At 43.5% G+C, this 22,182-nt stretch overlaps 1 protein-coding gene across 1 annotated transcript in view; it reads left to right on the forward strand.

Moving 5' to 3' along the window:
- URI1 (URI1 prefoldin like chaperone) overlaps positions 1 to 22,182 on the forward strand; it is a 102,498-nt gene that overhangs the window by 3,028 nt on the left and 77,288 nt on the right. Inside the window, exons 2-5 of the mRNA XM_029924253.1 lie at positions 2,631 to 2,865; positions 6,357 to 6,449; positions 9,907 to 9,959; positions 21,957 to 21,998. Coding sequence (XP_029780113.1) covers positions 2,631 to 2,865; positions 6,357 to 6,449; positions 9,907 to 9,959; positions 21,957 to 21,998 — 423 coding nt within the window. The remainder of the gene's footprint in view (positions 1 to 2,630; positions 2,866 to 6,356; positions 6,450 to 9,906; positions 9,960 to 21,956; positions 21,999 to 22,182) is intronic.

Here is a 22,182-nt window from a genome sequence, read left to right on the forward strand (position 1 = left end):
AGGGACGCAAAACTTGAGAGACTACTGAATACTGAAAACGAACTGAGGGTTGAAGGGAAGGGGGAGGGGGGAAAAGAGGTGGTGGTGATGGTGGAGGGAACTTGTGGGGAAGAGCACTGGGTGTTGTATGGAAACCAATTTGACAATAAACCATTAAAAATATTTGTATAGATACAAATATTGGAGGGGAGGACTGTTATTAACACAAATGTAAGCATTAGGGAAATCATTAAATGAAAATTTTTTAATGTTTTACTTATCCTTAAGAGAGAGACAAAGCATGCGTGGGTGAGGAGCAGAGCAAGAGAGGGACACAGTCTGAAGCAGGCTCCAGGCTCCGAGCTGTCAGCACAGTCCGACGCTCCAAATCACAAGCTATGAGATCATGCCCTGAGCCGACATTGGACACTTAACCAACTAAGCCACCCACGTGCCCCTATTAAATGAAATTTTAAAAAGAAGTATGAATGATAACCCAATAATAAAAATGTAATTTAAAATACTCAAGCCGAAAGTTGGCAGAAAAAAAGAGAGAGGAGAAAAAAGAACAAAGACCAAATGGAACGAATAGAAAACAAGTGGATGGTGGACTTAAAACCCAATCATATAAATAATTACGTTAGATACAAATGACCTAAACATGGTCACTAAAAGATAGAGATTGTCAGATTGGATAAAAAAAAAAAAAAAAGCAAGACCTAATTATGTGCTGTCTGCATATAAATCCACTTTAAATGCACAGCACAAGGTAAACTAAAGAAGTTTAATGAAAAAGAGTGTAAAAAGTTTGTCACTATGTTTCCAGCTTCCACATTGTAAGTTTCCTTTAAGAAATTACCACTGGGACACCTGGGTGGCTTAGTCAGTTAAGCATCAAACTATTTTTTTAATAATAAAAAAAATTTTTTTAAGTTTACTTATTTATTGAGAGACAGAGAGACAGAGAAAGCACAAGCTGGGGAGAGGCAGATAGAGAGGGAGACATGGAAGCAGGCTCCAGGCTCCGAGCTGTCAGCACAGAACCCAACATAGGACTCAAACCCACAGACCGTGAGATCATCACCTGAGCCAAGGTCAGACACTTAACCAACCGAGCCACCCAGGCACCCCAAGCATCCAGCTCCTGATTGCAGCTTAGATCATGATCTCACGGTTCATGAGTTGAAGCCCCGCAGTGGTTCAGCCCTGGCAGTTTGGAGCCTGCCTGGGATTTTTTCTCTCTCTCCCTCTCTCTCTGCCCCTTCCCTGCTCATGCTCTCTCTGTCTCTCTCAAAATAAATAAATAAACATTAAAAAAAAAAGAAATTACCACTTCTGAGTTTTGGTATATTATCAAAGATTATCCACAATTATCTGAAAAAGCTTTTAAAATACTTCTCCCTTGGCAATTATATATCCTTGTGAGTCTAGATTTTCTTCATATTCTTCAACAGAAACAGCAGATGGGAGAAGATTGAAGGCAGAAATAGATCTGGGAATCCAATTGTCTGCTTTGAAGCCAGACATGACAGAGACTCGCAAAGCTGTAAAACCGCAAATTTGAAAAGTTAGTTTTTAATAAAAATATTTTATTTATGCTAACATAATGTGGGTTTATAATTGTTACTTTTAAGTGAATTAATAAACATATAAATTCTCTCTTTCAACTTCTGGTAAATATCAACCAACCAATACAAATCAACAGAAACAAAAGGTCTTCGGTATCCTCGATGATTTTTAAGCATATGAAGTGTCTGAGACAGATATATTTGAGATTGCTGCTCCGCGGGAAAACAGAGAGGAATGAGACAAAAGACCAGAAACAACTTACACTATTGTCAACATCTTCATCCTCATCTTCATCCACTGAATAATCAAATGATTCTGCAGGGCCATGCACCGTATTGAATCCTCACATCCACTCCCTGAGATGGGTGTAACTGCTAGCACCCCATTTTCCATACAAGGAAATGAGGCTCAGAAAGGTTTAGTAACTTTTACAGGGTCCCAACAGCTACCAAGCGGGTAGAGCCCAGGTCTGTCTGATTCCAGGGTATCACTAATGCTCTGGTCTTAGAGTAGGAGATTGGCACCTGTGCAGTTGGAGGTAATATAGGCTTCCTGCTCATTCATTTATTCTTTGGTAAATATCGACATCAATGTACACCTTCTGCGCTTTAGAAGAGCCTAAACTGCTTTGGACAAAACAGCACAAACCCTGACAAACTTGGGTAGCCTCATTTCTCTGGAAAAGAGAGGACCCTTTGGGCCAACTCCCTTCTCCCCAACACTGGGAGTTACAAGGGCCCCCCTGTGAAGTCAGGGCCCCATCAGAACTAAGGGCCATCAAAACTCCAACATCTGTGGTCCTGACTTGTTCTTGGGCTCCCTGTCAGCTGAGGAATGGGTCCCCAAGGGGGCTTAACCAGAGCTGGCAGAAGATGCTGCAGCTCCACTAATAAAGGCCTGGGGTTCTCACGACAAGCAGCTCTATTAAGTGCAGTGCTGCCCAGGAGAGGCCCAACGCAGGGGGAGCAGGGCCCCGGAAAGAAACATGACCGACCCTAGCAATCAGGGCGCCAGCAACCACGGGCGTGCTCACGTGGAGTTGCAACACTTGCCTGAGGCCCAGGGACCTCAACTCCCTCTAGAGACAGGAGACACAGATCTGGGAAACCAACCCTGGGAAAGCCCTGCGGTTGCGCGGACTGCTCACAGCTTTCCCGCCCGGCACCTCGAAGCAGGGCGGGTTCCCTGCTGCCCCGGGACAGCTCCGCATGGTGGCTCGTCCCGTCCCTGCCGTTCACCCTGCCCAGCACCGGAAGTCTCAGTGCAGAAAACTCACAGTGTCCCGGAGACACCGCCCGTGGTCGAGTGTCCGCAAGGGTGGGTCTTACCCTTCAGACGGGGCCTTCCCACGCACAGTGAGAGAGAGGATTTCAGGTGCTCCACAGGAAGGCAGTTTTTGTCCTCATTTTGTTTTGCTTTTTGCTAAATAGCTACTACTGCAACATTAATACTTCTTTCTTTTTGCTCCTTCTTCCTAAATATTGAATATCTAAAATCGCCACTTCTAATAGATGTGAAAGGGTATGGAGAACTGTGTACCCACCATGATGCTTGAGAGAGAGAACACAATGGCATGTGCCCGCCCCCTTCCAGTCTCTGTACCCCACCTCGGGGAGCACGCTCCTGCATTTCGCGTCTCTTGCGGATGGGTCCTGAACATTACTTCAGAAAGATGGGGATCTACTTCAGTTTGGGCTGTTCCCAATTTCTATAAATAGATTCCCACTCTATTTTTTTTTTATGTTTATTTATTATTGAAACAGAAAAAAACAGAGCATGAGCATGGGGAGGGCAGAGAGAGAGGGAGACACAGAATCTGAAGCAGGCTCCAGGCTCTGAGCTGTCAGCACAGAGCTGGATGGGGTCTCAAATCCACAAACTGTGAGATCATGACCTGAGCCAAAGTCATATCTTAACTGACTGAGCCATCCGGGCGCCCCCCTAGTCTGTGCCCCCCCCATCTATTCTATATGACTTTTTTTCTTCAACAATTTAATACATTTTTTATCTGAGAGGTTATATGCTTATTTTACTGTGGTATTAGGTAAAAATATACATAACTAGCACATAAGCTCATGATTTCATGGATATTATTGCTAAATTAAATCTTTACATTAAAAATATGAGCTGAGTTAGATAAAAATATCAAGTAAATATTAGTACAGGTGGCAAATGGATATGGCAGAAAAAATGATGACATCGGAATGTGAATTAAATTTAGGAAACACGGTTTTAAGTAAAGACAGATACATCTAAAATTGCTCTGGATAACACGTCTGCCTCAGTATTGTCCTTTATAAGTCTAGCCCCCCTGTCACAGCCCTAACTAGGCACGAGGAGAAGGTGTTTGGGTCCATGCTTACTCCGTTCTAGCTTCAGGCCACTTTCAGTAGCCAGCTGGGTGGCCTCTGGCCTCCCGGGTCTCTGCTCCCTGCTGAGACTGCCCCCAAAGAAGGGCCCTCCTCCCTGCCCCTCAGTGCATGGCCCCAGGGCAGCCTGCGCAACCCACCTTAGATCAAGCTCTCTTCCTGTCTCTGTTCTCGGGCTCCCCACACCCTCAGGCGGGACACTGCACTCATGGCCTCCACCTTCACCATTCTCTGTATCCACGTTCTCTGCCAAGTAACTTTGCGTGTGTGGGAGCACCTGGCTCCCTCTCCATTCAGTGGCCGTGCTCCACCCAGAGCAGGAGACGCTTCCATTAGGGAACCAAACATGTCCACATCTTCACAAACATACCCATGGCTGCTGAGGGTAAATGAAGTCCTTTTTGCTCAGCCCAAGGAACAAGAGGCTCTCCTCCACAGGCCCCTTGGTCCCTCGCCACGTACTTCTCAGCAGACAGCCATGTTAGCGGGGCCTGAAGCTGGGACAGGACGAGAGTCTAGGGACGTGACCCTCAGTTCTTTTCCGGGCTCCCTAATGTTAACATGGTCTTTCTGCTCAGGACGTCGCACCCCTGAGGGGGTTCAGCCTATGCGTTGGTGAGTTGACGCTGACTTGTGTTATGGCTTCTCCTCTGCTGGGGTACCGTGTGAGCACTTCACTTTGGCCAAACCTGTGCAAACATTGGGGTGTTCTGTCATGGCTCTCCTAGTTTCTCCACAGACGGAGGCAAAGTTACTTGCAAGGTTGGGGGCTCTTCTCTACTGTTCTGCGTACTGGCTCTGTAAAGAAATGTGTGTGTTGTAGGACACTTCTGCCATATCGCAGCCATCATGTGTTCACTCCCTGGTCCTAATGACATTGACTTCCTCCTGGTGAATATCCTCCCTCCCACTGTGGGAACCAGAGGGACCAGGGCCTCCCTCTCCCAGCCCTGGGACGGCCAGACTTTGTCCTTGAAACTTGAGCTAGTGACGCAGGCACTGACGGGGCAGCCGGATGCTCCAGTGGACCATGCTTGCTGGGGCAGAGGGAGCAGTGGCTGCGGACCAGGCTGTGCCTGTGTGAGCCAGGCTGGGGTCGCATTCTTTCTGCTCACTGTCCCCTACTCCGTGCCCTCCCCACTCAGTCCTGCTAACACTATCCCTACTGCTAACCCTTTAGATGAGCATTACTTATTTTTAAACTTGATCCAAATACACTCACACAGTACATGTCCCTGAGTCTCGCTTCTCCCATCCGGTGTCATGTCAGCGCACATGGTATTTTCATCACAGCTGCTGTATAATTTGCAGGACCCAGTGCAAAACAAAAATGCAGGATCCCTTGTTCAAAGATTAAGAATTTGAAGATGGTGACAGCAGAGCCTAAGTCCAGCCTGGGGCCCTTTTGAGTGCCTGTGGGACCACTACATGCTCCATGAAGCTAGCCTTGACTTCAAGCACCTATTTGCTTGTGCATCCTTGGGGGACAAAGCTGGTCTGATGGGGACGATGTGGCTGCTGTGAATGGAGTGTGGGAAAGTCAGTGTTTCTTCAAGACTCGTAGGCCCTTAACCCGTCCGAGCCTCACAGAGGCCGAGGCCTGCAGGGCCGGTGATGATTATAAGCATCAGGCCCCTTCATAGATGCACAGCTCAGACTGAAGAGGCCACAGGACCACCGAAGTCCCACAGCGAGTGCAGGGGCTGAGACTTACCCCCTGGTCCTCTGGCTCCAGAGAGCCCCCTCTTGCATTAAACCATGCCCAGCCTTGCTTGAGACCGTACTATGTGCCAAATGCTGAATTCGTGATAGAGGGAAGAAATCCTCCTTTCCCACAGGAATTTATAATCCAGGTGGAAAACAAAGACGGGACTTACACACATGAAAAATTATTAACCAAACATTTCTTTCTTTGGTGTGGGGGGGCTTGTCGTTGCAAGAACTATGGGTACTTTCTGTCTCTCCAAGCAAGAGGAAGGGGAGATCTGTGGCAGGACAGGAGACTAAAGGCAGGCAGATGTGGCCGGGACTCTGCAGACAGAAGAAGTTTGAGGACAGGGCTCCAGCCTGGCTCACCCAATCTCAGCGCCTGGGACAGAGTCTGCTTGGCAGAGCTGGTCAAAGGCTAATCCCTGGATGTCCCAGGGCTTGGGGAGGGAGGGTCAGGCCCCATGGTTCCCACAGTGGGATGCAGGAAATTCACCCGCTGTGGTTTTAGAAATGTTCTATCTTCTTGATCTGGGAGCTGGTGATACTGGTATGCTGACTTCATGAAAATTCATCAAGCTATGAACAGGATTTGTGCATTTTTCTGCATGAACATTTTACTTCAATAGCAAGTTTAAAAAAATACCAAATTAAGAGAAAATTTGTGAAATAACCTGCATGTGGCTAAGGGTAATACAGGGTGCTGTGTTTAACCCACTCTTGGGTGCTCAGAGAAGGTTTCCCAGAGAGGGTCTGAAAAATGTCCTGAAGGAGGGAGCAAGAAGCTGTTCCTGGCAAAGGGGATGCATGCCTGGTACCTGGGAGGTAAGCAATGCCTGGCTCGGGGGAACCTGGGCTAGTGGATAAGACCGCTCTGCCTCCGAGCTTGAGGAGGTGAAGAGGACAAGAGACACAAAGGCCAGGCTGTGTGGGGTGCCCAGGCTTGCTGACGCCTTGGACGTATGGGTTGCCGTGAATGGTTCTGAGCTTGGGACTCCAGGTGCAGCGGGTAGGGTAGATGGGGTGGGAAATGGGAAAAGGCCACGAGACTTTGCTAAGTGAGCAGTGATGACAGCTGGGGTTGGGGGAGTGTAGAATAGGGAATGAATCGCTTTTTCAAATGGTACGTTTGGGGGATGTAACAGGAGACCACAAGTTCTTTGACATTTGTCCCATTAAGAGATGGAGTCTAAGTGCCCACCTCTTGCACGTGGGCTGGCCTCAGTGACTTGCTAGGGATGACCTGGATGAGGCCGAAGTGACGCTCGGTGACTTCTGGAGCCAGACGGGATAAGGCAGTAAACTCCCACCTGGCTCTCCTTCGGAAGCTGGCCACCATGCTGTAAGGAAGCCCAGACCCCAGCTGGCCACTCCGCTGAGGTCCTGACAGCTGCCCAGCTGACCTGTCTACCTCCAGAACTGCAGTTGATGCCGCTAGTTTGGGTGGTTTGCTGGCAGCAAGAAAGTGGCTCTGTTGATGGTTAGGCAGAATCTGCAGGAGAGCTTAAAAATTCCCAAGGCGCAGGCTGGATACAGGCATTGCTAGTCTTGGGAGGGCCCAGTGTCAGCCAAGGTTGAGAACCATTACTGCAGACCAAACCTACGACGTGAGCAAGGGTCAGCTTCAGGAGATGCCTTCGCCTTTCACCCCCTCCCCCAGCTTCCTTTTGTCCTTTCTGTTCCTGTCCCTTCCCCTCCCCACTCCCATTTCCCTCTTTGGGCACATGAACGTGATCCCCTTATGCAGCAGGGACTTTGAAATCAGTACTTCAGTCCCTGATGCTTGAGGTGTTTATTTTGAAAGCAACGTTGGCCAATGGATGGGGACGGGATGCGGGGAGGCTCCCAAGGCTGGGAGTGTGAAGAGGATGGCCAGATAAAATACAGAAGGCCCAGTTAGACTTGAATTTCAGATAAGAAGTGAATTTTTTTTTTAGTACACGTGTGTTACAAATGGTACATGGGTATACTAGAAAATTATATATTGCTTATCTGAAATTTAAATTTTACTGAGTGTTCTATGTTTTTATTTTTGAAATCTGACAACTGTAAGTGGGAAGCCAGGTCAAGGTGATATTTGGACTTCACCCAGGGACATCTGTAGATTCCTGAGTCCCCCCAAAACAGGGTAGAATACATCTCAGGAATCCTTGTCACTTCCCTTGTTAGGGGAAGGTGAGGCCCCAAGACAGGAAGCAATAAATCCAAAACAGGCAGTTCTGGAGTTGCCTGATATTGTCTAACCAAATCCATGCATACTGGCAAATGTATCAACATTTGCATGCAGGTTTTTATGTCAACGTAAATTTTTCAGATCCGCTGGGGGATGCCTGGGAGTATGATTGCTGGATTGCATGGGAAGTCTATGTTTAACTTTGTGCAAAAGCACCAAACTGCCTTCCAAAGTGGCTGCACCGTTTTACGTCCCCACCGGCAATCAGAGAGGGTTTTTGTTGCTCTGCATCTTAGCCAGCAACTGGTGGTGTCTCTTGTTTGGATTGTAGCCATTCTAATAGGTATGTAGTAGTGTCTCGTTGTTGTTTTAATTTGCATTTCCCCAATGACAAATGATGTTCAGCATCTTTTTATATGCTTATTTGCCATCTGTATATCTTTGGTGAAATGTCTAGGTCTTTTCTCCATTTTTAAATTGGACGGCTTGTTTTCTTAAAAATTCTTTGTATATGCTAGATACAAGTCTTTTATCGGATATCTGGTTTGCAAATATTTTCTCCCAGTCTGTAGCATGTTTTTTTCTCAATCTCTTAACAGTATATTTTGCAAGTGCTTTTAATTTTGATAAAATGCAATTCATCAATTTTTTCATTGCCAAAATCAAGGTCACATGGATTTTTTTCCTTATATTTCCTTCCAAAAGTTTTATATGTTTGTATTTTGCATTTAAGTCTGTGATCTATTACGAGTTAATTTTGTGTAAAATATGAGGTATGAATAGAGCTTTTTTTTTTTTGCAGATAAACATCTAATTGTTCTAGTATCATATGTTAGAGAAACTATTCTTTTTCCATTGAATTGCCTTTGCACCTTTGTAAAAACTCAAGTTGCTTATATGTGTATGCAACTGTTTCTGGGCTCTCTGTTTGCCCCATTGATCTGTGTGTCTATCTCTTTGCTGCTACCACATTGTTGGGATTCCGGTAGCTTTATAGCACACTATTCTACTATACACAATATGCAGTGTAATATACAATAGTATAGCTTTGAATTCAGGTATGTGAGTATTGTTTGGTATGAGAGACCTAGTTAAATGCACTCAAGAAGAAAAGGAGATTTGATTGAAAGGAACCAGGGACTTCTCAGGTTGCTGCTGGGCCAGCAGGTCACCTGCTCTCCCATGAGTGGTCCTGGGCTGAGTCAAGAGCCGCTGATCCTCTTGGGGGGGGTCTGCTTTCATCCTCATGGCCCAGCATCCCTGTTGCCTTCTGTGCCTTTGTATCACTCTCCACCCTCAGCAGGCCTGTCTCAGCACCTCTGGCCTCAGCACCCTAGCTTACCCTCAACATGGACTTCTCACCAACAGTAGAGAGCTGTGTTTTGGGATAGCACACAGTTTTACTTCTTAAAGTTGAATCAGTTACTAATATTTTCAAATTGCATGATTTCACAAAGAAGCCCAGAAATCTGGCTTCTCCTGGAGAATGGGATCATGCTGGGCCTGAATCCCATGAGTCCACTGGAGCTAAGTAGTGGTAGGTCCCTTGGGTGAACTGATCTCTGGTCTGCCAGCCCCTCCAGCCCCCTTTGCTCAATTATGTGAGAGGTCAGTCCCCTGCAGATTTCTGAGTGTGTAACCTCTGGTCTCAGGCTTCAGGGTTCCAGTCTGACAGAAAGAGCCAAGCAGTACAGCCAGCTGAGACAGGCACCCCACAGAAACTGGGCAGTGGAGTGTGGCAGCCAGGTCTCTGCAGGAATTGTAATGACCCAGGGCCCCAGCTGATAAGCTTGAAAGCCATTGTCAAGGCCCTGCTTCCCATCTCATCACTGGGCATGGTGGGGATGCTAAGTCAGGCCCATTCCTGGGAGGCAGGGACTTCTTTGACAGCCATCTTCCACATGAGGACTCCTCAAACCAGCCTTGCTGAACTTCCTTAGAACTGCATTACAATCTTAGACGCTTCTACCCAAATTTCCTTTCTTCCCTCACTTGGCGTCAAGACCTACATTATGGGCCAAAGCTCTTACAATCTCTTCTGGCTCCCTCGCCATTTTCCCTCACAGGTGTTTCCCCTTATAACTGTTGTACATGTTGCTCTTATTTCAGTACCTGCTTCTCAGAAAACCAGGTCTAACACAGGGGTAGGCATCACTCAGCAGGTATGAAAGAAGCAGATTCTTGGAGAAGGGGCTCTGGCTGTGGGTATGGCAGAGACCTTGACCAATGGACTCACCCCACCTTGTCCTTTGCTGGTAAAGTGAATAGGACCACAGATCTCCCCAGTCCCATCCTGGCTTTGCTCTCCCCTCATGCTGATACTGTTCTATGTCAGAAAGGCTCAGAGAAACCTCAGGGCCCGAGGTAAGCCGTGGGAGGGGGATGCAAAGCCATCAAGCCTAAAGTCCCAATTTGCCAACGAAATGACCCAACTAACCGTCTTTACCAAACTCCCACGAGTACATGAGGTATCACAGACGTTTGCTTGATTTCTGCTCACCCAGCCTCCCTCCCTCGCCTTCTGGAGCTGGTGCCTGAGCTTCGGGAGTGTGTGTTCGGGGCGCCAGTCCAGCTTTTGCTGCTCTCCAGCCACATGACTGGCTCAGGACAAGGCCTGTGACCTAGTTCAGAGTGAGTGGGATGCTCTGAACCTTTTGCTGGGAAAACTGGGAGACTGTTGGTCCTCTTTCTCACTCAGAGCAGGCAGAGGTACCCACTGGACCCTAGAAAGTGGGAGTCTGGAGCGCCCAGACACCTGAGAATGATATAGATGCAATAAAAGGCAGGGTCCAGAGAAGAGAAATCAAGCTCCATTGTTGTTGTTTAGGACTCTTCATCAAGCCCAGCTGAAAGCAGACCCACTCCAGAACTTTTTGGTGTTGGGAGAAAATAAGTTGTCTTTTAAGCGAAGGTAGTTTGAAATACATTTGCAGCTTAATAAATTCTAATTGACACAGGCATTTGATCATCCACTAAATGGATCATCTAGGACTCTCATTTTTCTTCTTCTGGTATTATCACTTGAGAGTGGGTTAACTTCTACATCAGGGGAAAAGTAGGTTAAAGAAATAAAAATTTTGAAAAGGGAAAGGAATATCCAGGCTCCTGGGGGCCAGTGGTTCTTGTTGAAGCCCCTGGAGCTTATAGAGGGCATCAGCGGCTTTGTCTGCATAGCATCCTCTCCTCTGTTTTCAGATTTTCTCTGGAGACACCTTCTCCTACCCATACTCATTATTTTAGAATGGAGTTGGTCCATCCCCTCCTCTTGGGCTCTAGGTGTGGACAATTAAGCCACCAATTTAGGGGGCGCCTGCGTGGCTCAGTCGGTTAAGCGTCCGGCTTCGGCTCAGGTCATGATCTCAGGGTTCATGGGTTCGAGCCCCGTGTCGGGCTCTGTGCTGACGGCTAGCTCAGAGCCTGGAGCCTGCTTCAGATTCTGTGTCTTCCTCTCTCTCTGGCCCTCCCCTGTTCACTCTCTGTCACTCTCTGTCTCTCAAAAATAAATAAAATGTTAAAAAAATTTTTTTTAAAGTTACCAATTTAGGAAGAAAGAGGTACCTCCTTCCCCCTGAGATCGCTAAATAAGTACAATGACGACTAGGAATGTTGGGAGCCTCCATGTGTAAGAAAACTTCAGAACGAAGCTGACACAGAAGAGAGCACAAAGAAGGGGAGAAAGACATACCCGTGTTCCTGTATATTGAGTTCCTGGGTCTAGCCTTACCTGAAACTGTCACTGAACTTTTCAGTTACATGAGGAGGCAACAAAGCCCAATCTTTTCTTTCTTGGGGGGAAGAGGAGAAATATAACATAAGATGTATTATTTTAGGCCTCTCTAAGTATCCAGGTCAGTGGCATTGAGTACATTCACAATGTTGTGTAACATTTAACCAGTGTTGTGTCACCACTAGTTCCAGAACTCTTTTATTACTCCAGAAACCATTAAGCAATGACCTCCATCTCCCGTTCCCCAACCAGGGCTTGGTGACCTCCAATCGACTTTCTGTCTCCATCAATTGACCTGCTTTAGGTATGTCGTATAAGTGGGATAATACAACATTTATACTTTTGGGTCTGGTTTATTTCACTTATGTTTTCATAATTTCATATTCGTTTTATATTATGTTATGCTTTCAAGGCTCATCAATGTTGTAGCATGTATCAAAACTTAATTCCTCTTTATGATGGCGGAGTAATGTTCATACATATATGTATACACACAATATATATACCCAGACACACCACATTTTGTTTATCCACTTTTCTGTTAAGGGAAATCTGTTGCATTTTTTTTTTTTTCACTTTTTGGCTGCTGTGAGGAATGCTGCTATGAACATAGATGTATCTGTTTGAGTACTTGTTTTCAAATCTTTGGGGTATACATCTCGGAGTGAAACTATTTGTTCATATGGTAACTATGTTTAACTTTTTAAGAAATTGTTAAACTTTCCCACAATAGCTATAACATTTTACATTCCCACCAGCAGTGAAAGAGTGTTCCAGTATCTCTACATCCTTGCCAACACTTGTTATTTCCTCTTTCCTTTCTTTCTTCTTTCCCTCCCTCTCCTCCTCCTCCTCCTCCTCCTCCTTCTTCATATCATCTTAGTGGCCATGAAGTGGTATCTCATTGTGGTTTAGCCTTACATTTCCCTAATGCTGAAGGTCATTGAGCAACTTTTCACATGACTATTGGGAGTTTTTACATCTTCTTGGGAGAATTGTCTTTTCAAGTCCTTTGCCCATTTTTGAACTGGTTTTGTTGTTGTTGTTGTTGTTGAGTTGTAGGAGACATAACTATGTCTTTATATGTATATAAAAATAAAAATATATTTAATAAATATATTGTATGTAAATATGTAAATAGAGAAATAAGTACAGAGATAGATATTCTTGATATTAAACCTTTATAAGACATATGATTTGTAAGTATTTCTTCTGTGTTATATTTTCATTCTCTTGAGAGTATCATTTGATGCATAAAAGTTCTTAATTTTGATGAAGTCAAATTATTTTCTTTTGCTGCCTGTGCTTTAGTGTCATTTTAAAGAAATTGCCAATTCCAAATTCATGAAGATTTTCCCCTATGACTTCTAAAAGTTTTAAAGTTTTAGGTCTTTTGTTTAGGTTTGGTTCATTTTGAGTTCATTTTTTTTGTATATGGTATAAGGTAAGGGTCCAATGTCATTGCTTTACATGTGGAAACCCAGTGTCCTTAGTACTACTTGTTGATGTGACTCTGCTTTCCCTATTGAATGATCTTGGAACTCTTGTTAAAAATCTACTTGTCCTATATGGGAAGGTTCATTTTGGGGCTATTTATTCAATTCCGTTAGTCTTTGTGTTTATCCTTATGCTAGTAACTTTTGATTAACGTAGATTTGCAGGAAGTTTTGAAATCAGGAAGTGTGAGACTTTTTCAACTTTGATCTTTCTCAAGATTGTTTTAGCTATTGAGGATCTCTTGCAATTCCACATAAGTTTTAGGATAGGTTTTTCTACTTCTGTAAAACATGTCATTGGGATTGCTTCAAATCTATAGATTGCTTCGAGAGGAGCATTGCTTATTAATCTGCTAGGGCTGCTATCACAAAATACCACAGATTGGCTGGTTCAAGCAATAGGAATATATTTTCTCACAGTTTGGGAGGCTAGAAGTTCATGAATAAAGGTAATGATCAAGCAAGTTCAGTTTCTGGTGAAAGATTTTTTCCTAACTTATAGATGACTGCTTTTTCACTGTGTCCTCACAATGCCTTTCCTTAGTATGCGTGTGTGTGTGTGGAGAGAATGAGCTTTCTGGTGTCTCTTCTTGTAAGGACACTGATCCTATTGGATCAGGCCTTCTTCTCATGATGTCACTTAATCTTAACTATTTCCACAAAGGACCTATCTCCAAATTCAGTACATTGAGGGCTAGAGCTTCAATATATTAATTTTGGGGAAACATTCAGTCCATAACAGTTATCCTCTTAGCAATAATAAGTCTCTCAAGCCATAAACATAGATGTCTTTCCATTTATTTGTGTTTAATTTCTTTCAAGAATGTTTTGTAGTTTATAGTGCACAGTTCTTTATGCCTCCTTAGTTCAATTCATTACTCAATATTTTTTATGCTAGTATAAGTGAGATTTTTAAAAATTTCCTTTTCAGATTGTTCATTGCTAGTGTATAGAAATGTAACTGATGTTTGCATGTTGATTTTGTATCCAGCAACTTTGTTGAGTTTGTTAGCTCTAAGGTATTTTTTTACGTATAGATTCTTTATGGTTTTCTACATATAAAACCATAACATCTACCAAAATAAATAATTTTATTATTCTTTTCTTTTTTTTTTTTTTTTCCATAATATTTTATTGTCAAATTGTTTTCCATACAACACCCAGTGCTCTTCCCCTCAAGTGCCCACCACCATCACCACCACCTGTCTTCCCCCCTCCCCCCTCCCCCCCCAACCCTCAGTTCATTCTCAGCTTTTAATAGTCTCTCAAGTTCTGCATCCCTCTCTCTCCCCAACTCTCTCTCTCTCCTCTGTTATTCTTTTCTAACTGGCTTCCTTTTATTTCTTTATCTTGCCTAATTGCTTTGGCTAGAACTTCCAATACCATGTTTAATAGAAGTAGTGAAAGCAAACACCCTTTTCTTGTTCCCGATCTTAGAGGAAAAGTTTGTCTTTCACCCTTGAGGATGTTACTTATGGGTTTTTCATATATCGCCTTTATAATGCTGAGGTTATTTTTTTTTTAATCATGAAAGGTGTTGCATTTTACCAAGTGCTATTTCTGCATCAATTTGGATTATCATGTATTTTGTTTTCCTTTGTTCTGTTAGTGTGGTATATTACACTGACTGATTTTCATATGGTGAAATACCTTTGTATTCCTGGGATAAATTCTACATAGTCATCATGTATAATCTTTTTAATATGCTGCTGAACTTGTGTGTTCATATTTTGTTGAAGATTTTTGCATTTATTTTTATTTATTTATTTATTTTTAAAGTATGTTTATTTGTTTTTGAGAGAGAGAGAGACAGAGCGTGAGCAGGAGGAGGCGCAGGGAGAGAGGGAGACATAGAATCTGAAGCAGGTTCCAGGCTCCGAGCTGTCAGCACAGAGCCCGACACCGGGCTCGAACCCACGAACTGTGAGATCATGACCTGAGCCGAAGTCGGGCACTTAACCAACTGAGCCACCCAGGTGCCCCATTTTTGCATTTATATTCATAAAAATTTGGCCTATTTTCTTTTCTTTTTTTTAGTATTTATTTATTTTGGAAGAGAGAGAGTGACTGGGAGGTGCAGAAAGAGAGAGGAAAGAGAGCCTGACATGGGGCTCTGTCCCACAGATGCTGGGGCTCTATCCCCAGATCATGACTGGAGCTGAAACCAAGAGTCGATTAAGTAATCTACTGAACCACCCAGACACCCTTATAGTTTTCTTTCTTTCAGGGCCTTGGTGACCTCATAGGATGCATTCCTTCTTCAATATTTTGGAAAAGTTTAAACAGAATTGATGTCTCTTTTTAAAAATGTTTGGTAGAATTCACATTTGAAACCATTTGTTCTGGATTTTTCTTTGTTGGTAGGATTAATGATTCACTCTCCTTACTTGTTAGAGACCTTTTTAGAATTTTCTATTTTTCCTTGAGTCAGTTTTATTTGTATTTTTCTAGGAATTTTTCCATTTCATGTAGACTTATTCAATTTATTGGTATATAATTGTTCATAGTATTCTTGAATAATCTTATTTTTGTAAAATAGCTAGTAGTATCCTATTTTCATTTCTGGTTTTAATAATTTGAGTCTCCCTTTTTCCTAATCCAGTAAAGGTATGCCAATTTTGTTGATATTTATTTGAAGAATAAATTTTGGTTTCATTAATTTCCTCTATTGTTTTTTATTCTCAGTTTCTCCCTAGTGTAATCTTTGTTATTTCTTCCTTATGCTAGCTTTGGGTTGTTTGCTTTCTTTCAGGTTCCGTGTGGCATACAGTTAGGTTACTGGTGTATTAGTTTGCTAGGGCCGCCATAACAAAATACCACAGGCTTGGTGACTTACACAGCAGACATTTATTTTTTCATCGTTCTGGAGGATAGAAGTCCAAGATCAAGGTGTGATTAGGTTGGTTAACACGGAGGCCTCTCTCTTTGGCTGGCAAACAGCTGCCTCTTGCTGGCCCTTCATGCAGTCATCCCTCTGTACACACATGCCCTTTGTGTCTCTAAATATCCCTTTTTTTTTAATGTTTATTTTTGAGAGGGTGGGGAGGGCAGAGAGACGGGGACAGAGAATCCGAAGCAGGCTCCACCCTGCCACACCCTGTCATTGCAGAGCTGATGCGGGTCTCTAATTCACCAACCAGGAAGGAGATCATGACCTGAGCTGAAGTCAGACGCTTAACCAAAGTCGGACACTTAACTGACTGGGCCACCAGGCTCTCTTCTAAATATCCTCTTATAAGGACACCAGCCAGATTGGATTGAGGCCCACTCTTTGGCCTCTTTTGAACGTATTCACCTTTTAAAGCCCTGTGTGCAGACTAGTCACATTCTGAGGTACTAGGGGTTAGGACTTCTATATGTGAATTTGAAGGGTGACAATTCAGCTCATATCACATCCCTTTACTTTCAATTCTATTGTGTCTTTCAATCTAAAGTGAGTTTCTTGTAAATAGCATATAGATCAATCATTTAAAATACACATTCTATCAATCTCTGTGTTTTAATCTGTTTCATCCATTTACATTCAAAGAAATTAATGGTAAAGAAGGAGTTAGTTCTGCCATATGGCTATTTCTTTGTGTGTGTATCTTTTTTGTTCTGTTCCTACATTTTTATATTTATTAGATTATTTTGTAGTGTATCATTTTGAGTCCCCTTCTTTCCTTGTATGTATACATTTTAGTTACTGTAGTTGTGGTTGCCTTGTGAACTATAATTAACTATAATTACTTTTTTCAAAAAAAAATTAAAAAAAATTTTTTTTTAATTTTATTTCTGAGAGACAGAGAGAGACAGCGCGAGCAGGGGAGGGTCAGAGAGAGAGAGGGAGACACAGAATCTGAAGCAGGCTCCAGGCTCTGAGCTGTCAGCACAGAGACCGATGGGGGGCTTGAATCCATGAACCGTGAGATCATGACCTGAGCCAAAGCCAGAATGTTTAACTGACTGAGCCTCCCAGGCGCCCCTGTAATTAACATCTTGAACTCATAACATCCTAGCTTGAATAACCGATTTAGTTTCACTAGTATACAGACGCTGTGTTCCCATACAGTTTTGTCCTTCTCCCTTTAAAATATTATTGTTCCGGATCACATTCCTTACATTGTGTGCCCACTAACATAGTTTTATAGTTATTGTCTTATGTGTTTTAGATTTAAATATATGCCTTTTAAATTGTAGTTGAAAATAGAGGGATTACAAACGAAACCGGCAGTAATAGTGGCTTTTATATTTACCTGCGTAGTCAGTGTTCTCTATTTTTCATATGACTTTGAGTTATTGTCTAGTGTTCTTTTATTTCAGCTCAACAGACCCACTTTAGCAATTCTTGTGAAGTAGTTCTACTAGTAATGAACTCTTTCAGTTTTTATTTATCTGTAAATGTTTGAATTTCTCCTTCATTCTTGATAGTTCATCTAATATAGAATTCTTTGTTTAGAGGTTGTTTTTTCCTTTCAGAACTGAATATGCCCTTTGACTTCCATGATTTCTTTTTTCTTTTTTAAACAGGAAGTGCTTTTTTGGTGTACAAAAAAAATTGTTGTTGTTAAGACTTAATTTAAATTTTATTTTTTTATTTGAGAGAGAGAGTGAGAGCATGATCAGGGAGAGGGGCAGAGGGAGAGAGAGAGAATCTTAAGCACATTCCATGCTCAGTGTAGAGCCTGATGCAGGGCTCAATCCCATGACTCTGGGATCATGACCTGAGCTGAAATCAAGAGTCCAAACTCAACTAACTGAGTCACCCAGTTGCCACTGCCCACATGATCTCTGATTAGAAATCAGCTGTTAATCTTATTGAGGAATCCTTGTATGTAACAAGTTACTAGTCACCTGTTGCTTTCAAGATTGTCATTTTTTGGTGTGTTTTGAGAATTTGACTATAATATGTTTCAGTTATAACACATCACTTTGAGTTTATCCTGCTTGAAGCTCCTTAGGCCTTTTGGATGTGTGCATTCAAATCTTTCCTCAAATTTAGAATGTTTTCAGCCATTAGTTTTTCAAAATTTTTTTGTCCCTTTCTGTCTCCTCTTAGAACTCCTATTGTCCATATTTTTGGTATGCTTGATGGTGTCCCCCAGGCTCATAGGCTCTGTTCATATCTCCTTACTTTTTTTTTTCTTTCTGTACCTGACTGGATAACTTCGAGTGCCTTATATTCAAGTTTTCTGATTATTTCTTCTGCCTGCTCAAATTTGTTCGGGTCCTCTAGTGAATTTATTATTTTACTTTTTATTTATTGCATTTTTCTGCTCTAGGGTTTCTATTTCTATTTCTTTTCATAATTTTGATCTCTTTATTGTCATTCCTTATTTGTTCATACAGCTTTCTTGCGGTTTCCTTTAGTTCTTTGTCTATGATTTCCTTCAGCTTATTAAGCATATTTAAGACAGTTGATTTAATGTATTTGACTAAAATTTCCAATGTCTGGGCTTCCTTAAGGATAGTTTCTAATTATTTTTTTTCTGGAATTGGCTTCACATACTTGTTTTTTGGTATATTTTGTATTGTTTGTTGAGGACTAGACCTTTTGAGTATTATTATGTGGTTAACTCTGGAAATCCAATTATCCTGCTCCTCAGGGATGCTGAGTTTTGCTTGTTGAAGGTTGCTGTCATCTTTTTAGTGATTTTTTTCAAACTATTTTTTCAAAGTGTATTCCTTGGTATGTGTGCTCATTGATGTTTTTATTCTGTTATCTCTACATCCATCCAGTGACTTGATGAAGATTTCCTAAAAACAAAGTGTTCTGTCCCTTGAAATCTTCCAATAGATGCTGTCAGGGGAAACTTCTGGAATCCCAGAAGGCAAGTCTTCACCTGTGTCTCAGGGAGCTGGTAGACTGACTGAAATGCTTTGGAGGACGAGGACCTTATTGCTCACACTGGTATCAGCCAGCCCCTCCAGGAATGGAGGCTGCTAATCCCACAGCTGCATGGTGGGGTGCGGGCTGAGGAATGGGGCATGGCAGCTGGTTCTCACTCCTTCCCTACCACTATCCTCCTACCAATAGGTAGTGACCTTCTCTTTTATCATGTGCTGTCATGGTTTTTTTTAAGTACCTGTTCAGGTTCCAGAGTTTCAAATAGTTGACTCTGAGTGTTTGTTTCCAACTGACAGTTGTTTTTGTTGGTTTGGTTGTTTTTTAGGTTTATTTATTTTGAGAGAGAGAAAGAAGGGGAGGGGATAGAGAGAGAGAGAGGGAGAGAGAGGATCCCAAGGAGGCCCTGTGCTGTCAGTACCGAGCCCCTCTAATGGCTTAAACTCACGAATCATGAGATCAAGACCTGAGCCAAAACCATGAGTTGGACACTGAACTGACTGAGCCACCCATGAGCCCCTCCAACTGATAGTTGTTGTAATGAAGGGACTGATCCCTGGGCATTCTACTCCACATTTTGCCTCACGTCCTTCTGAATCCCTCTTCTTAAAAGGTTTGTTTTTTTTCCATAAATCACTTTGAGTTTCTATTACTGGCTTCTGAAAGTCGGTGGGTCAGCAATTGCCATGCTATCCATTTTTCAGATTTAAAGATTATTTCATCCCTTTCCTTGGAGGGGAGGCTGAAGTGTACAGAAAAGCCACATATGACAAGGACTGAAGTGGTCAGTGTCAACCTTAAGGATAAGCAGATGAAGTACTAGGGGAATTTCACGGAGGGGATGATCTTTTGACCTTGGTGTTAAGGACAAACCTCCTATAGAACTATAAGAACTGCATCTAAGGTCTTTGGCCCTCCCTTGACTCCAAGATCCACAGGCAGTTCTGGTGCCTGTCTTGATCACCTCTTGCTTCCCACATGCAGGGGAGGGCCTGGTACATGGAAGGGGGTCAACTACATTGGCTGAAATTTAACTTTGTCTTATTGAAGGTGTTTGGGGGTGGCTGATGTTCACCTGCATGAGTGATTATAATTTGAAGGATTTTCGATGGATGGAGCAAGTTTTCACCATCAGCTCGTATACTTGCGATCACCGTGAGTCTTTGAGCCAAGCCTGAGGCAGGGATAGCTCCAGGACTTGTACAACAGAATGAAGCTCAGGAGGAGGTTAAATGCCTTGCCCGAGACTTGTCAGCAGGCAAGTGGCAGAGCTGAGACCACAACTTGGGTGTGTCCGGGTTTTACAGTTCAAGTTCTTCTGCTGTTACTTCTGAGCTCTTAAGACGGAGTGAAGGAAGCAGGAAATGTTCCTAGAAAGTCTACCAAGTCCCTGTTCTCATGGAGCTGGTATTCTAGTGTGAAGAGATGGTAGAAGTGTGAAGAGAAGTAGATAAAACTGATAATCCTAAAAAGGGGTAAGTGCTATGAAGGAAATTTAAAAAGTGAGGATGCTTGGAGGAGAGGGGAGGGTCTTCTACAGACATGGTATCAGGGAAGCTTTTTTATTTGAATCGAGGCCTGAGTGATTCAAGGGAGTAGACCGTGGAAAGATCCAGCACAAGCACTACAGGCAGCAAGATATGACCCCAAGGTGGGAGAAGTGTGAAACCATCATGGTTGGTATGAGTGGCAGGGGCCTAGCAAGGTGGTAGGGAAGGTGGGTCGGATAGCCTACAGATTCTAGTAGGACATCTGGATTTTATCCTTGTTGCAGTGAGAAGTCATGGAGGGCTCACACAGGGAGAATGATATGACCTGGCTATTTTTAAAAGCTCCCTCAGGCTGCTGAGCTGAGAATAGATTGGGGGTGCATGAATCAGAATCTTTGGCTGCTAGTGATATAAAATATGATGCAAACTGCCTTAATCCATCAGAAAACTTACTGGCCTCTTTAACCAGAAGTGCCAGAGGTAATGCAGACTTCAGAGCTGGCTGCTTCACCGGAGTCAAGCTCTGTCTCTTTGCTCTGCTGACCAGGCTCAACTTCGTTGTGAGCCTAGGAGATGTGCGGGTAGTTTTACTAGAGCTGAAATACACGGGGCCATAGGCCCTGTACTTCCCCACCAAGGGATGGATAGATTTTTTTAATGGAAAACTTCCAAAGAATGAAAGAGAACTTTTTCTGAAGCCTTCAGGGAATCTCTGTGAAGTATCACATGTCCATTCTCCTGAACCATTTACAGGGAAAATGCATTGCCTTTAGGCTGGAGCTGGGGGTGGGTCAGCTTTCCAAAGGCACAGAACTATGTGGGCTCGGGTAGACCATCTGAAAGAGGGAGATAGACAAAAGGCAGCTGACAAAGTCCATTACAGGGCGCAAGAGTGGACACAGAGAGGCCAGAATCTACTGAGGTGGCTGAGGATAGAGAGATGATGGTGGAGATGGAGGAGGTTTTATGAGAAATATTCAGATTCTGCCTCTTTCAGAGGTGTTGATGTGGGATATACAGTGAGGAAAACAGGAATTAACATTTACCACTTGCCCAAGTCTTCCTTGTGTCTCTCTTTGAAGCAAATGGAAAAAGGGTGTATCTGGACTGAGAGCTGGCCAAGAGAGAGGGAAGTAAAACAGCAAGCAGGCACACAAAGGTGTTACCTGCAGATACATCCCAGTCTATTCCTATTTGTATAAGGCTGAACAAACAGGATCCATCGCTAGTGTTAGGAACTGGAGGAGAGAGGGCAAGGCCAGTTCCGGCTAGTAAGCATTACCTGGGTGCCAACTGTGTCCAGAGGCTGTGCGAGAAACAGAGCATAGTTCTGAAATAAGAGAAAAAGTGCGGGCAAAGTTACCCTTGAAAAGTCTCTTATTAAATAGTCCAAACACAGCACTATATTAATATAAGCACAGTAATTAATACGCAAAATATAATTGCATATTCATTAAACAGGCACAGGAAAGAGTTGAACTTGCTAAAATTAAATGTTCTTACAAAGCAGCTTTGGTGCATGAATTAAGCTTCTACCGCCAGAGGCAGTGCTAAATGACTTGAAGACGAAGAAGGCACAAGGCTTACCTCGACGAGCATTCACTCAGCGTGGACCTCAATAGAGTGAAAGCTTCCAGAGGGTTACAATGAAGCGCAACCTCCGGGTAAGCTAGCCTAGCCCCGCCGCTCCTGCACCACGTGACTCACCAGGGGGCGGGGCCAGGGGCGGAGGCTGCGCTCGCGCTTCCCAGCGTGCCGCGCGGGGCGGAGCGAGGGGCGGAGCCAACGGGGGAGGCGCGGAGGAGGCGCGGCCGCCACAGGAAGCCCGTCTCGGCCCGGCCACCGGAC

Source organism: Suricata suricatta, chromosome 16 (assembly GCF_006229205.1).
Source record: "Suricata suricatta isolate VVHF042 chromosome 16, meerkat_22Aug2017_6uvM2_HiC, whole genome shotgun sequence".
Classification (NCBI taxonomy): Eukaryota; Metazoa; Chordata; class Mammalia; order Carnivora; family Herpestidae; genus Suricata; species Suricata suricatta.